The following is a 15,658-nucleotide window of genomic DNA, read 5'->3' as shown; positions in this document are numbered from 1 at the left end:
GGTAGCCGGAAAGTAGAGCATTGCAGTAGTCTAACCTAGAAGTGACAAAAGCATGGATTCATTTTTCAGCATCATTTTTGGACAGACAGTTTCAGATTTTTGCAATGTTACGTAGATGGAAAAAAGCTGTCCTTAAAACAGTCTTGATATGTTCGTCAAAAGAGAGATCAGGGTCCAGAGTAAAGCCGAGGTCCTTCACAGTTTTATTTGAGACGACTGTACAACCATCAAGATTAATTGTCAGATTCAACAGAAGATCACTTTGTTTCTTTGGACCTAGAACAAGCATCTCTGTTTTGTCCGAGTTTAAAAGTAGTACATTTGCAGCCATCCACTTCCTTATGTCTGAAACACAGTGAGGGCAATTTTGGGGCTTCACATGTTTCATAGAAATGTACAGCTGTGTGTCATCCGCATAGCAGTGAAAGTTAGCATTATGTTTCCGAATGACATCAAAAAGAGGTAAAATATATAGTGAAAACAATAGTGATCCTAAAACAGAACCTTGAGGAACACCAAAATTTACAGTTGATTTGGACAAACATTCCACAGAGACAAACTGATATCTTTCCGACAGATAAGATCTAAACCAGGCCAGAACTTGTCCGTGTAGATCAATTTGGGTTTCCAATCTCTCCAAAAGAATGTGGTGATTGATGGTATCAAAAGCAGTACTAAAGCCTAGGAGCACGAGGACAGATGCAGAGCCTCGGTCTGACGCCATTAAAAAGTAATTTACCACCTTCACAAGTGCAGTCTCAGTGCAATGATGGGGTCTAAAACCAGACTGAAGCGTTTCGTATACATTGTTTGTCTTCAGGAAGGCAGTGAGTTGCTGCGCAACAGCTTTTTCAAAATTGTTTGAGAGGAATGGGAGATTCGATATAGGCCGATAGTTTTTTATATTTTCTGGGTCAAGGTTTGGCTTTTCAAGAGAGGCTTTATTACTGCCACTTTTAGTGAGTTTGGTACACATCCGGTGGATAGAGAGCCATTTATTATGTTCAACATAGGAGGGCCAAGCACAGGAAGCAGCTCTTTCAGTAGTTTAGTTGGAATAGGGTCCAGTATGCAGCTTGACGGTTTAGAGGCCATGATTATTTTCATCATTGTGTCAAGAGATCTAGTACTAAAACACTTCAGTGTCTCCCTTGATCCTAGGTCCTGGCAGAGTTGTGCAGACTCAGGACAACTGAGCTTTGGAGGAATATGCAGATTTAAAGAGGAGTCCGTAATTTGCTTTCTAATGATCATGATCTTTTCCTCAAAAAAGTTCATGAATTTATCACTGCTGAAGTGAAAGCCATCCTCTCTTGGGGAATGCTGCTTTTTAGTTAGCTTTGCGACAGTATAAAAAATAAATTTAGGATTGTTCTTATTTTCCTCAATTAAGTTGGAAAAATAGGATGATCGAGCAGCAGTGAGGGCTCTTCGATACTGCACGGTACTGTCTTTCCAAGCTAGTCGGAAGACTTCCAGTTTGTGGTGGCGCCGTTTCCGTTCCAATTTTCGGGCCAGTACAAAAAAATGCATGAAATGTATGCATTCACTACTGTAAGTCGCTCTGCTAAATGACGTAAATGTAAAAATGGAAGGGCATCTAGGAATATTTGGGTTGTTCGAGAATTTAGGGAACTCAGTGAGGAATGCTGTATATGGCCCAGTAGGCCTGTAAACAGTAGCTATAAAAAGTGATCGAGTAGGCTGCATAGATTTCATGACTAGAAGCAAAAAAGACGAAAACCTTTTTTTTTTGTAAATTGAAATTTGCTATCATAAATGTTAGCAACACCTCCTCCTTTGCGGGGTGCGCGGGGGATATGGTCACTAGTGTAACCAGGAGGAGAGGCCTAATTTAACACAGTAATTTCATCAGGCTTAAGCCATGTTTCAGTCAGGCCAATCACATCAAGATTATTTTATTTTTTTATTTATTTTATTTCACCTTCATTTAACCTCTCTTGGGCAGGTAGGACGCTACCGTCCCACCCACGGGACACACTATTCAACAGCCAGTGAAAAATCAGAGCGCCAAATTCAAAACAACAAAATGTCATAATTCAAAGTTCTCAAACATACGACTATTTTACACCATTTTAAAGGTACACTTCTCCTTAATGTAACCACATTGTGTAACCACATTGTTTATGCTTTCGCTTTACGGCGAAAGCATAAAGTTAGATTATGTTAGGACAGGTACAACACAAGAAAAACCACACAGCCATTTTCCAAGTAGGAGAGGGGTCACATTTTCCAAGCAGGAGAGGGGTAACAAATTTGTCAGAGCTAATGGTGGGAGGCTTCGGCATCTCAGACCCCGTAACGGGAGGAGTAGAGACCAAAGAAAGAAAGAAAGAAAGAAAGAAAGAAAGAAAGAAAGAAAGAAAGAAAGAAAGAAAGAAAGAAAGAAAGAAAGAAAGAAAGAAAGAAAGAAAGAAAGAAAGAAAGAAGAGAGCATACTTAAGTTCACACAGAACACCGGATAAGACAGGAGAAATACTCCAGATATAACAGACTGACCCTGGCCCCCCGACACATAAACTACTGCAGCATAAATACTGGAGGCTGAGACAGGAGGGGTCAGGAGACACTCTGGCCCCATCCGATGATACCCCCGGACAAGGCCAAACAGGCAGGATATAACGCCACCCACTTTTCCAAACCACAGCCCCCACACCACTAGAGGGATATCTTCAACCACCAACTTACCATCCTGAGACAAGGCCGAGAGTAGCCCACAAAGATCTCCGCCACGGCACAACCCAAGGGGGGGCGCCAACCCAGACAGGAAGACCAAGAGTGGGTCTAGGGTTTCCGGCACGATGGTCTTGATGTAAGCCATGACCAGCCTTTCGAAGTACTTCATGGCTACCGACGTGAGTGCTACAGGGCGGTAATCATTTAGGAAGGTTACCTGCTGCCTGATAATGAACTGTAGTTGAACATCTCAAGATGGCGCTGGAAGAAATGGCTGTCGTTTTACTGGCACCTAACCAATTGTGCTATTATGTATTTTTTTCACGTTATTTTTAACTTGTTTTGTACACAATGTTTCTGCCACCGTATCTTACGACAAAAAAGAGCTTCTGGATATCAGGACAGCGACCTGTCCCTCAACGTAATCAAGACAAAGGAGATTGTGGACTACAGGAAACGGAGGACAGTGCACGCCCCCATTCTCATTGAAAGGGCTGAGGTGGAGCAGGTTAACCTCTATAGGGGAGGTGGGACGAAATCATCCCACACTATTCAACAGCCAGTGAAAAATCAGAGCGCCAAATTTAAAACCACAAAATGTCATAATTCAAAGTTCTCAAACATAGGACTATTTTACACCATTTTATAGATACACTTCTCCTGAATCGAACCCCGTTGTCCGATTTCCAAAAGGCTTTACAATGAAAGCAAAACATTAGATTATGTTAGGAGAGTACATAGACACAAATAATCACACAGCCATTTTCCAAGCAAGCATATATGTCACATAAACCCAAACCACAGCTAAATGCAGCACTAACCTTTGATGATCTTCATAAGATGACACTCCTAGGACATTATGTTATACAATACATGCATGTTTTGTTCAATCAAGTTCATATTTATATCAAAAAACAGCTTTTTACATTAGCATGTGATGTTCAGAACTAGCATACCCACCGAAAACTTCCGGTGAATTTACTAAATTACTCATGATAAACGTTGACAAAATACATAACAATTATTTTAAGAATTATAGATACAGAACTCCTTTATGCAATCGCTATGTCTGATTTTAAAATAGCTTTTCGGCGAAAGCACATTTTGCAATATTCTGAGTACATAGCTCGGCCATCACGGCTAGCTATTTTGACATCCGCCAACTTCGGGGTCACCTAAACTCAGAATTACTATTAGAAAAATTGGATTACCTTTGCAGTTCTTCGTCAGAATGCACTCCCAGGACTTCTACTTCAACAACAAATGTTGTTTTGGTTCCAAATAATCCATAGTTATATCCAAATACCTCCGTTTTGTTCGTGCGTTCAGGTGCATTTCGTGACAAAACATTTCAAAATATTCCATTACCGTACTTAGAAGCATGTCAAACGCTGTTTAAAATCAATTTTTATGCAATTTTTCTTGTAAATTAGCGATAATATTCCAACCGGGCATCGTTGTATTCATTCGAAGACTGAAAGAAAAAATGGAGAATTCTCGTGAACGCGCATCTCCAGTCTCACTGTCCCCAGGCTGACCACTTACAAACTCTGCTCCTATACTTTGCCCAGAGACAGCAGACACCCCATTCCACTTTCTGGCTGCTTTAGAGAGCCAATGGAAGCCTTAGAAAGTGTCCCGTTACAGCACAGATGCTGTAATTTTGATAGAGATGCAACAGAAGGACAACAAATTGTCAGACAAGGCACTTCCTGCATGGAATCTTCTCAGGTTTTGGCCTGCCATTTGAGTTCTGTCATACTCACAGACACCATTCAAACAGTTTTAGAAACTTTAGAGTGTTTTCTATCCAAATATACTAATTATATGCATATTCTAGTTTCTGGGCAAGGAGTAGTAACCGTTTTATATCCGGCCATGAAAATACTGCCCCCTATCCCAAAGAAGTTAAGAGCTTCAAGTTCCTTGGTGTCCACATCACCAACAAACTAGAATGGTCCAAACACACCAAGACAGTCAGGAAGAGGGCACGACAAAACCTATTCCCCCTCAGGAGACTGAAAAGATTTTGCATGGGTCCTCAGATCCTCAAAAGGTTTTACAGCTGCAACATCGAGATCATCCTGCCTGGTTGCATCACTGCCTGGTACGGCAACTGCTTGGACCTCCAACCGCAAGGCACTACGTAGGGTTGTGCCTACGGCCCAGAACATCACAAGGGGCTAAGTTGTCTGCCATCCAGGACCTCTACACCAGGCAGTGTTAGATAAAAATAGACTGTTCTCTCTGCTACCGCATGGCAAGCAATACCGGAGTGCCAAGTCTAGGACCAAATGGCTTCTCAACAGCTTTTACCCCCAAGCCATAAGACTCGTGAACAGGTAATCAAATGGCTACCGGACTATTTTACGCTGCTGCTACGCTACTCTCTGTTTATCATCTATGCATAGTCACTTTAACTATTCATTCATATACATAATACCTCAATTAGCCCAACTAACCAGTGCCCACGCACATTGGCTACCCAGACTATTTGCATTGTGTCCCTCCCCCCCACCCGCCAACCCCCTCTTTTACGCTTCTGCTACTCTCTGTTTATTATCTATGCATTGTCACTTGAAATATACCTACATGTACATATTATCTCAATTAGCCTGACTAACCGGTGCCCTCACACATTGACTCTGAACCGGTACCACCTGTTATTTTCACTGTCATTTTACAGATTTAAAAATATATATTTCTTTACTTATCTATTGTTTACCTAATACCTATTTTTTTTCTTAAGAATTGCACTGTTGGTTAGGGCCTGTAAGTAAGCATTTCACTGTGCGGTCTACACCTGTTGTATTCGGCGCAGGTGACAAATAAACTTTGATTTGATTTGGTCAGCAAATGACCAACAAGCTCATCTAAAACAAGGCATTTAATAGTGTACTAGTTTTTGTACATCCTCTCAGAGACTCTGTTTCACCCTCATTTGGAGGTTGTAGTCCTCCTTGTTAGGAGTCGCACTATCTCCAGATACCATTGCTGCAGAGGAAAAAATATAATAAAAGTGATTGAAGCTTATTTTTTACAACTTTTTAGAAATGAACTTAATTATTGACATTTGAATGACAAGGGGACTGATTTTGATGCTGAATTAAATTCAGTTAAATTGAGATGGGCATCTCCCCTGGAATTCAATGGCATTATCCAGAAGTAACCCGCTTCAGCAAATACTTTGGGAAGTCATTAGCTCCCTGCTTGTATCAGAACATGTCTGGATTTCTGTCCACAGTATCAAATTGACAGTCCAATGTGACCTATTCTCCCTCAGTAGCGATCACATCTCCTGGTGGCTGAGTGACTGAGTCTTCTCCTCTGCATTCTGGAAAATAATGTAATACACATTTCCATTACGGGAGAAAATAATCAAGCAACATGATTGAGGGAAAGAATATGCATAAAATTAATACTAGTATTATACAGAAATTGATATTTAAAAAATTAAGGGATTGGAGCAAAGGCAGTAAGAAAATAAATGAATTAATAGTTTTCATACCACAACAAAATGCAGCAAGGATCAGAAGTTTCTTCAGCCAAAATGTCTTCTGTGATATGGGTAGGTAAGGAGAGAGCAAACACAGTCATAAGCTTGTGGAACCACTTCTACCTCTACAGGATCGGTGGGTCCCCCACAGGACGGTTGAGCTAACGTAGGCTAATGCTATTAGTATGAGGTTGTAAGTAACAAGAACATTTCCCAGTACATTGACATATCTGATATAGGCAGAAAGCTGCTGCCATCTAGTGGCCAAAATCTAAATTCAGCCTGGGCTGGAATAATACATTATGGCCTTTCACTTGCATTTCAAAGATGATTGTACAAAAGAATGTATTATCATTTACCAGATCTAATGTGTTTTTTCTCCTACATGAATTTCACATTTCCACAAACTTCAAAGTGTTTCCTTTCAAATGGTATCAAGAAAATGCATACCCTTGCTTCAGGTCCTGAGCAACAGGCAGTTAGATTTGGGTATGTCATTTTAGATGAAAATTGAAAAAAACGGTTAGATCCTTAAGATTAACTCTGCTTTAGGAAGCATTGATGAAGAGCTTTCACCAGGTTCTCTAAGAGTCTTATATAACACTATCAAATTGTTTTTGTAAGGGGGTTGTACTGTATATCCTGTTGTCACAGTGGGCTTCAGAGCACAGCAGTACACAGCAGAGTCAGACAGATGTACCCTCTGGATCATCAAGGGGACTGATTTGGTGATGGAATTGAGATCGGCATCAAATCTCCACTTGAATCTATCATCAATACCCCCTGGTCCAATTACATCCTTCTGCAATACATATTCAGGGTAATCATTTGTGGATTTAATGTACCAGAAGATGGATCTGATTAACTGGTGTTATATTTATAGCTGAGAGACACATCTTCTCCTTCATAAGCAGTCCCTTCTCTCTTCAACTGAGTAGCACTGTCTGCTGCTCTGCATTCTGGAAACAAAGAAGAATGCCATGGGACTTTAAGGTTCTATATGACATTTTTGTGGAAAATGTGTTAGTCACATCATATCTAATTGATCTTTAGATGGTTCTTCATGGTCTGTGTAGTCAGATCTTTGAAAAGTTAATTTTAAGTGAAAAAAAATAAAACTAGGATGTTCTATCTGCATAAACCCATTTCAACTTGGTGCTATAAGGTTCTATCTGCAATCCAATCACAAGCCTGAGCAAATAAAGACGGACCAATCAGAACACGTCTTTGCCATCTCTCTCTAGGTATGGTCTAAGCTGATCTAGCCAGCAATAATGGCATGCAAGCAAAATAACAACACTGTCAGAAGTCTTAAAGTAAATGATGTTGTCACATGGTTGTTCAGTGATGATAGTAATTTGCCTGATGATCATAATACATTTCCTAATGTATTTGATGAGGTGTTACTACTCTATCTTGGTCAAATAGTATTATATTATTTATGTATTCAAATAGCTACAGTTTTCTTAACTGAACATGTCTAATTCAGAAGTGTCAGATAGAACCAAGATTGACATTTCAGAGATGTAAGGTTCTATTTGTAATTGCAACACCCTAAACAAACTGACTTACAAATGTCTCAGGATTTTGATACTCTGCACTTTAGGTATCTTTAAGGTGATAACGTTAATGGATGTGAAAGAATAAGTAATTCTAAACAGTTCTGAGATCTCGAATGTGAAAACTTTGATGCTCAATTACTTTGCCTTGCGCAGAAAGAATCTTAAAGTCCCATGGTCACAAGATGTCAGGATTCCAGTAACATCAGGGTATTGAGAAAAAGATAGTGAGAGCCGTATCCTACCAAAGATAAGTGCAGCAAGAACAACAGAGGTCCACAGCCAATGTCCCATAATTATCATAGGATACAAAGAGCAAGACAAATTTATGTTACAATATAGAAATGGGTGTGCTCGCTTGATTCCTGTCTTAGTGGCAGCACAGGCCTAGACCATGCAGCACAGAACAGAGGGGATGAGCAAATACTGTAAACAAGTCATTTTAAAGTAGAAAGCAACAATAGCTTGGTAATGTGGCCAACTTGTGGTTGATGCTGGCTTTTCCATTACTCTGTACCCAATACAGGATATAATGTAACTTTTTCTAAATTCATCTAAGTAACACTACTAGGCCAACTCTAAAAATAAAACAATGGTCTATTTTCTAATCCATGAGATATTGTAATGGCATTTTAATGTCTCTTACATCTACCTTTACAGCTGGTCTCAGAGCATTTCGTATTATACTGAAAGTAAATCCAAACCACTCCATTTCGTATGATTTGTTACATTTCAAATGCTATGTACTAATTTGTGGATGACAATTTGAAAACATACAATATGTTATTCATTTGCAAAATGTACAATATGTTATGAATTTAATAAATGTATGATATGTTACGAATTCCAATGTGTTGTGGCTGATGTTAGCTACAGTAGGTGACTAGGTGGCTGACACCAACGTTAGCTAGCTGGCTAATGTTAGCTAGATTAGGGGTTAGGAGTTAGGCTAAAGGGTTAAGGTTAGGATTAGGGGAATGGTTAGCTGAAAGGGTTAAGAATTTGCCTTAAGTAACTTTATGTCTTATGTAACCATAACAAACATAACATTTCATGGTAATTTGAGTGTCCCGGATTTCCATTTACTATGTTACGTCTAGTCTATGGGACTAAGATGACATTTAGAGCTGAATTGGAAGAGGTAACTTTATTGGCATAAAACATGACTTACTCTACAATCATCATCATCATCACTATGATTATCATCATCTGCTACCACTAGTCTTGGTAGTATCAGGGAGGTAGTGAGAAAGTTACTGGGTTAATTTCAAAGTGGTGTTGTATACTGTACAGACAGGTGTATTGGCATTGTGTACTGTAGCTCAGTATGTTTTTGTAAAGGGGTTGTATCTTCTGTTGTCACAGTGGGCCTCAGAGCACAGTAGTACACAGCAGAGTCAGACAGCAGCACCTGCTGGATCGTCAAGGGGACTGATTTGGAGTTGGCATCTAGATCAGCATGAAATCTCTCCTTGAACTCAGTAGCATTGTCCCCAGTTCCAAATTTGAACCGCATAAGCATATATTTGGGGAAATCGTTTGCTCGCTGTTTGTACCAGAATAGATATGGACTTGGATCGTCTGTTTCATAATGACAGACAAGTGTTATTTGTCCTCCTTCGGTAGCCGTCTCAACTCCTTTTGGCTGTAACACTCTGTCTCCTCTGCATTCTGAAGAGAAATGATATACGTTGAAAAAAGAACAGATGTTTGATGATTTATACCCATTAAATTATTGGGAGCATATAGAGTGAGCAACATTCTATATTTTTCATGACAACATAAAGGGATAATTAAAGAAATATCAGTAAGCAAATAAAAAAAAGGTATCATACCCCAACAAAATGCAGAAAGAATCAGAATATTCTTCACCCAAGATTCCATGTCTACTGTGAGATGTGTAGGTAAGGAGAGAGCAAACACACTTGTATGTGTCAAAAGCTTTTGAAACCACTTCTTTAACTCTGCCTTAGGAAGCATTGGGGAGGAGCTACCACTAGGCTCTCTGAGAGTCTTATATCACACTATCAAATAGTTTTTGTATTGAGGCTGTATATCCTGTTGACACAGTGGGCCTCAGAGCACAGTAGTACACAGCAGAGTCAGACAGCTGCAACCTCTGGATCGTCAAGGGGACTGACTTGGAGTCTGCATCGAGATGGGCATCAAATCTATCCTTGAACTCAGTGGCATTTTTACTTCCAAAACGAAAACGGCCCAACATGAACTTTGGGAAGCCATTTAATTCATGCTTGTACCAGAACAGGTTGAGATCATTAGTATTAACTGCATCAAATTGACAGTCCAGTGTGACCTGTTCTCCCTCAGTAGTAGTCACATCTCCTGGTGGCTGAGTGACTGAGTCTTCTCCTCTGCATTCTGGAAAATAATGTAATACACATTTATATTAGGGAGGAAATAATCAAGCAGCATGATTGAGTGAATAAAAAAGTTTGAATTTAATACTGCAAAGGCAGTAAACAAATTTGTAAAATTATATTATAATACCATAACAACATGCAGCAAGAATCAGTAAATTACTCAGCCAGGGACCCATGTCTGCTACTGTGAGATCAATGGGAGAAGAGTAAAACCACTCTGATGTAGCTAGGCCATGATGACACCATGAAGTCCTTCTCTCCTCCTCTTTTTGCACATTGTCAAACATTGAGAATCATGTGACATACACTACAAAATTCAGCCTGAAATCAAACCTCCTCTGGAACTCATCGCTATTGCTCCCTTCTGAATAGCGATCTGTTCTCAGGACATACTGAGGAGAGTTCCTAGTTAACTGGATGTACCAGAGTATATCAGGAGATGTACTACTGGTAGCGTAGTTACAGTTTAGTGTTACCAGTCCTCCTTCAAGGGCAGTAACATGTCCACTCTGCTGGTCAACAGCCTCTTCACCTTTGCATTCTGAAAAAATATATTTTGAGGTTTTATAATACATAATATGCTAAGGTTCATAGAATGAGAGTGTAGAAAGGAGAAGTACTATACCGTACCAAAATAACATGGATAAGGATTAGTAAAGTATTCCTAAGCCAATGTGCCATTATGATTAATGTATAGAGGAAGAATAGATTGTTATAGACTTTATGTTCCATCCACTGTAGGGGCTCTGCAGGAGAGGAGCTTATTGTATATTCAATTATTTAGTAAAACAGCAAGAGGGATTTCCAAGTTAAATTTGATATATTTGGAACCATGACATATCTCATTTACATAATGTTGTCTTCTTAAACAAGTCATTTGAAAATTATAATTTGGCAGTTGTTATAGAGTTTGAAGTAATATATTTAATATATACTAATATACTAATATATAGTAATATAGTCTCAACGTCGACAGTGAAGAGGCAACTCTGGGATGCTGGCCTTCTACTACTATTTAATGAAGCTGCCAGGTAAGGACTTGTGATGTGTCTGTTTCTCAAACCAGGCACTCTAATGTACTTGTCCTCTTGCTCAGTTGGGCACCGGGGCCTCCCACTCCTCTTTATATTCTGGTTAGAGCCAGTTTGCACTGTTCTCTGAAGGGAGTAGTACACAGTGTTGTACCAGATCTTCAGTTTCTTGGAAATTTCTCGCGTGGAAAAGCGTTCATTTCTAAGAACAGATTGATGAGTTTCACAAGAAAGTCTTTGTTTCTGGCCATTTTGAGCCTGTAATCGAACCCACAAATGCTGATGCTCCAGATACTCAACTAGTCTAAAAAAGGCCAGTTTTATTGCTTCTCTAATCAGAACAACAGTTTTCAGCTGTGCTAACATAATTGCAAAAGGGTTTTCTAATGATCCATTAGCCTTTTAAAATGATAAACTTGGATTAGCTAACACAACGTGCCATTGGAACATAGCAGTGATGGTTGCTGATAACGGGCCTCTGTACGGCTATGTAGATATTCCATAAGAAATCTGTCGTTTCCAGCTACAATAGTCATTTACAACATTAACAATGTCTACACTGTATTTCTGAATCAATTTGATGTTATTTTAATGGACAAAAAATGTGCTTTTCTTTCAAAAACAACAACATTTCTAAGTGACCCCAAACTTTTGAACGGTAGTGTACCTCTCACTCCTGCCTGGAGTTAATCAAGTAGAAAACTGCCAGCCTCATCCTGCTTCTTCTAATGTGTTTCATTATTTGTTCCAACTGAAGCTAGGGTTAGGGTTAATTCTAGGGTTATGGTCAATTCAGTAGGTAGACAAGAATCCCGGTTTCAAATGACTGATTTCCTTACATGAACTGTAACTCAGTAAAAGCTTTGAAATTGTTGAATGTTGCATTTATCATTTTGTTCAGTGTGTAAAATAATTGCAAATTGTGAATACAAGAAACACAAACATAATACGCAAATGTGACAAGAAAGGGTTAAAACATAATGAATGCATATTCTGTTTGGTGGGGGAAATTATTCTACAACACACCTGTAGTGTTACATGGTCCATGCATCAATAAAAAGAATAGGAGCAAATTGATGATTCTTTACTGACACCTATGGACTCTCACTTGTAACTTACCCTTGAAAATACAAGAATTTTCAAGTTTTCACCTTGTTGGGCAGAATGTTGAACACAAGATGGAACTATTGTGTCATTATTAGATATAAATTTGCTTTTGAGTGTTCAGAGAGAAAAGACTGTAGTTCTTCTGACTGGCATTGAAGTGACTAGAGTCTTCATAGCTGTAAGGATACTTAGGAGTATGAAACTAGGGTATTTGATGCAGAGTTAAACCATTCATGTTATACTTCATTATGAAGAAAATAGTTTGAAATTAATTACTGATCTTGACATGAAGTTAGGGTTAGGGTTAGGGTTAGAATAGAGATGTTTAGAGTTTAGGACATATTCATTCTACTGCCTGTTGATAACTTTCTCCATGTAATCAGATGTTATAGGTTTTTGTACAGTATCTCTGGGTTTCCTGTCACTTTGGTTCTCAGAGCACAGTAGTACATAGCAGAGTCTGTCACTTCAGCAGAGGAGATCTCCAGATCCATACGTTTGGCATTTTTGCCATGATTTAGAGTGAACCCTGGCGTAATATCTGCGTACTCCATAACCAGTAACTGTGGTGATGATTTGGGATATTGTCGATACCATAGAAGAGAATTAACAATAGAGGAGTAGTTACAAGAGAGAGTAACTCTGTCCCTTTCTGAAGCCACTTCTACATCAGTGTAGGGTGTTAATACCTGTTCAGAACTGAGATCTGTAAAACATAAAACGTATGTTATATTTAATACTTTAAACACACATGGAGAAATGAATTAATTCCAAATGCAGTGTAAAGATAAAAACAATTCAAAGTAAAAAAACATGCATCCTCAATTATTGCATTATCATTATAATCTTTGATTTGAAAAATAAATACACCTTAACATAATCAAAACAGTTTAAATGAAAATATTAATACTTACCAAGTATCAAGTCAAAGAAGAGTAATAGTGAACAGAACAACATTGTAGACGACAGGATGTGTAGAATAAGCACCAGCTGCTGATGAAAAGCACAGCATCAACTGGCTATGTTCTTCATGGTAGTATCATGTCCTGTGTGTGTAAATAGGACGCAGTGTTTTGATTATTGAAATTGTTTTTGTATTATTCTGTTTCATTTGTTCCCAGGTAGGAAGGGGAAGGCACATAGGGAGTGCTTAGGCAAGAGGCCTGCGGGCATACATAACCCGTAGTATTTACTGTCTACACACACTAGGTAAGACCTGGGCGGACCACCCCCTGTATTTTGGTTAGCGCACCAGGTGGTGCTAAGTTAGGTAAGTAGTGGGTAGGCAGGTAAGGTAGGAGAGGGGGCTTTGACATTTACTTTCTTTGCTTTAGTTCCGTTCAGCCCCTTTTCCCCAAACTTACCGTGTGAAGGAATAAATTCCTAGTAAACGATAAATTCTCTGCCTTTGTCATCCTTACTCGCACCTACAGTCCCATACTTCTTTCACTCCATGGAGAGTTGAGTTGTAGCAGGGTGTTGCGTTCCCTCTTCCTAGAGGCGTACGTAACATGTTTTATCTTGAGGATTAATAATCTAATCAAATCAATAGACAGTATAGAATACAGTATATACATAGAGATGAGTAATGCAAGATATGTAAACATTATTAAAGTGGAATTATTCATAATCTAATCCTGAGTTTTATACTCTAGCTCCTCCTACTGATGATGTTGAAACCACTATATTTTATATGTACATTTAATAGAAGTTTACAAATTCTTTATGCAATAACATTTTCACTAGATGTAGTTGTGGTCAAACAAAATACATTAGATGCATGTAAATCTCTAACTAACTCACAGGTCAGTTCTGCTGAGTCAGTGAGTTAAGTGTCACTGTGGACGTCACAGCACAGTAGTACAGAGCAGAGTCTCTCACTTCAGTAGAGGAGATCTCAAGATCCACACGTCTTCTCTTTGTTCGGTTTAACAGGGAGGTGAGGGTAGGGAGGTTTATCTCTCACTACAGTCCTAGAGGCATGGAGGATGAAGAGGAGTAAATGAGGAGCTGATACTGGATACTGTTTATACCACAGTACACTGTATGCTGAGGAGTAGTTGCAGGAAAGCTGAACATTACCACCCTCCTCTCCATACACTTCATGTTGGTTTGGCTGGATGGTCTGCTGAAAACTGTCACCTGCTAATGTGAGGAGGTGATCGATAAATCACAAGGTAGACGTATTTGAAATGAGGAAAGATCTTGGTATTTACTTTAAAATCCGATGATACATTAGCCGAAGACATATAGTTAAAAGAATGAGAGGAATACAGTAATTTACTAACCTGTCAGAGCAGAAAGTAAAATAACTGTGTAGAGAACCATCATATTGTAGCTGAGGTTTTTTTGCTGGAGTGAAGTCCAATACAGTATTTTAACCTGTTAGGGCTAGGGGGCAGTATTGACACAGCCGGATAAAAAAACGTACCCGATTTAATCTGGTTACTACTCCTGCCCAGTAACTAGAATATGCATATAATTATTGGCTTTGGATAGAAAACACCCTAAAGTTTCTAAAACTGTTTGAATGGTGTCTGTGAGTATAACAGAACTCATATGGCAGGCCAAAACCTGAGAAGATTTCAAGCAGGAAGTGGCCTGTCTGAGAAGTAGTGTTTCATCTTGGCTCTTTATATTGAAGACTCAGGATCTGTGCAATAACGTGACACTTCCTACGGCTTCCATAGGGTCTCAGAGCCCGGGAAAAAGCTGAATGATATCGAGGCAGGCTCTGGCTGAAACACTTTATCGCTTTTGGCAAGTGGCCACTCAGAGTACTATGGGCTTAGGCGCGTGCCCGCTTCGACCGAATGCTTTCTTTTCCTTTGTCTGTTTACCTAAACGCAGATTCCCGGTCGGAATATTATCGCTTTTTTTATGAGAAAAATGGCATAAAAATTGATTGACATGCTTCGAAGTACGGTAATGGAATATTTAGAATTTTTTTGTCACGAATTGCGCCATGCTCGCCACCCTTATTTACCCTTTAGGATAGTGCCTTGAACGCACTAACAAAACGCCGCTGTTTGGATATAACGATGGATTATTTTGGACCAAACCAACATTTGTTATTGAAGTAGAAGTCCTGGGAGTGCATTCTGACGAAGACAACAAAGGTAATAACATTTTTCTTCTGGTAAATCTGACTTTGATGAGTGCTAAACTTGCTGGGTGTCTAAATAGCTAGCCCTGTGATGCCGGGCTATCTACTGAGAATATTGCAAAATGTGCTTTCACCGAAAAGCTATTTTAAAATCGGACATATCGAGTGCATAGAGGAGGTCTGTATCTATAATTCTTAAAATAATTGTTATGCTTTTTGTGAACGTTTATCGTGAGTAATTTAGTAAATTCACCGGCAGTGTTCGGTGGGAATGCTAGTCA

General features: G+C 39.2%; 1 gene segment (V, D, J or C); it reads right to left on the bottom strand.

Moving 5' to 3' along the window:
- Positions 1 to 9,766: 9,766 nt before the first annotated feature.
- Positions 9,767 to 10,377, bottom strand: LOC106569052 (T cell receptor alpha variable 38-1-like). The segment is given in 2 exon segments: positions 9,767 to 10,131; positions 10,261 to 10,377. Coding segments are annotated over 2 exon segments (414 nt in total).
- Between the last annotated feature and the right edge of the window lie 5,281 nt (positions 10,378 to 15,658).

Source organism: Salmo salar, chromosome ssa14 (assembly GCF_905237065.1).
Source record: "Salmo salar chromosome ssa14, Ssal_v3.1, whole genome shotgun sequence".
NCBI classification, from domain to species: Eukaryota; Metazoa; Chordata; class Actinopteri; order Salmoniformes; family Salmonidae; genus Salmo; species Salmo salar.
This window is presented reverse-complemented; position numbering and strand designations above follow the sequence as displayed.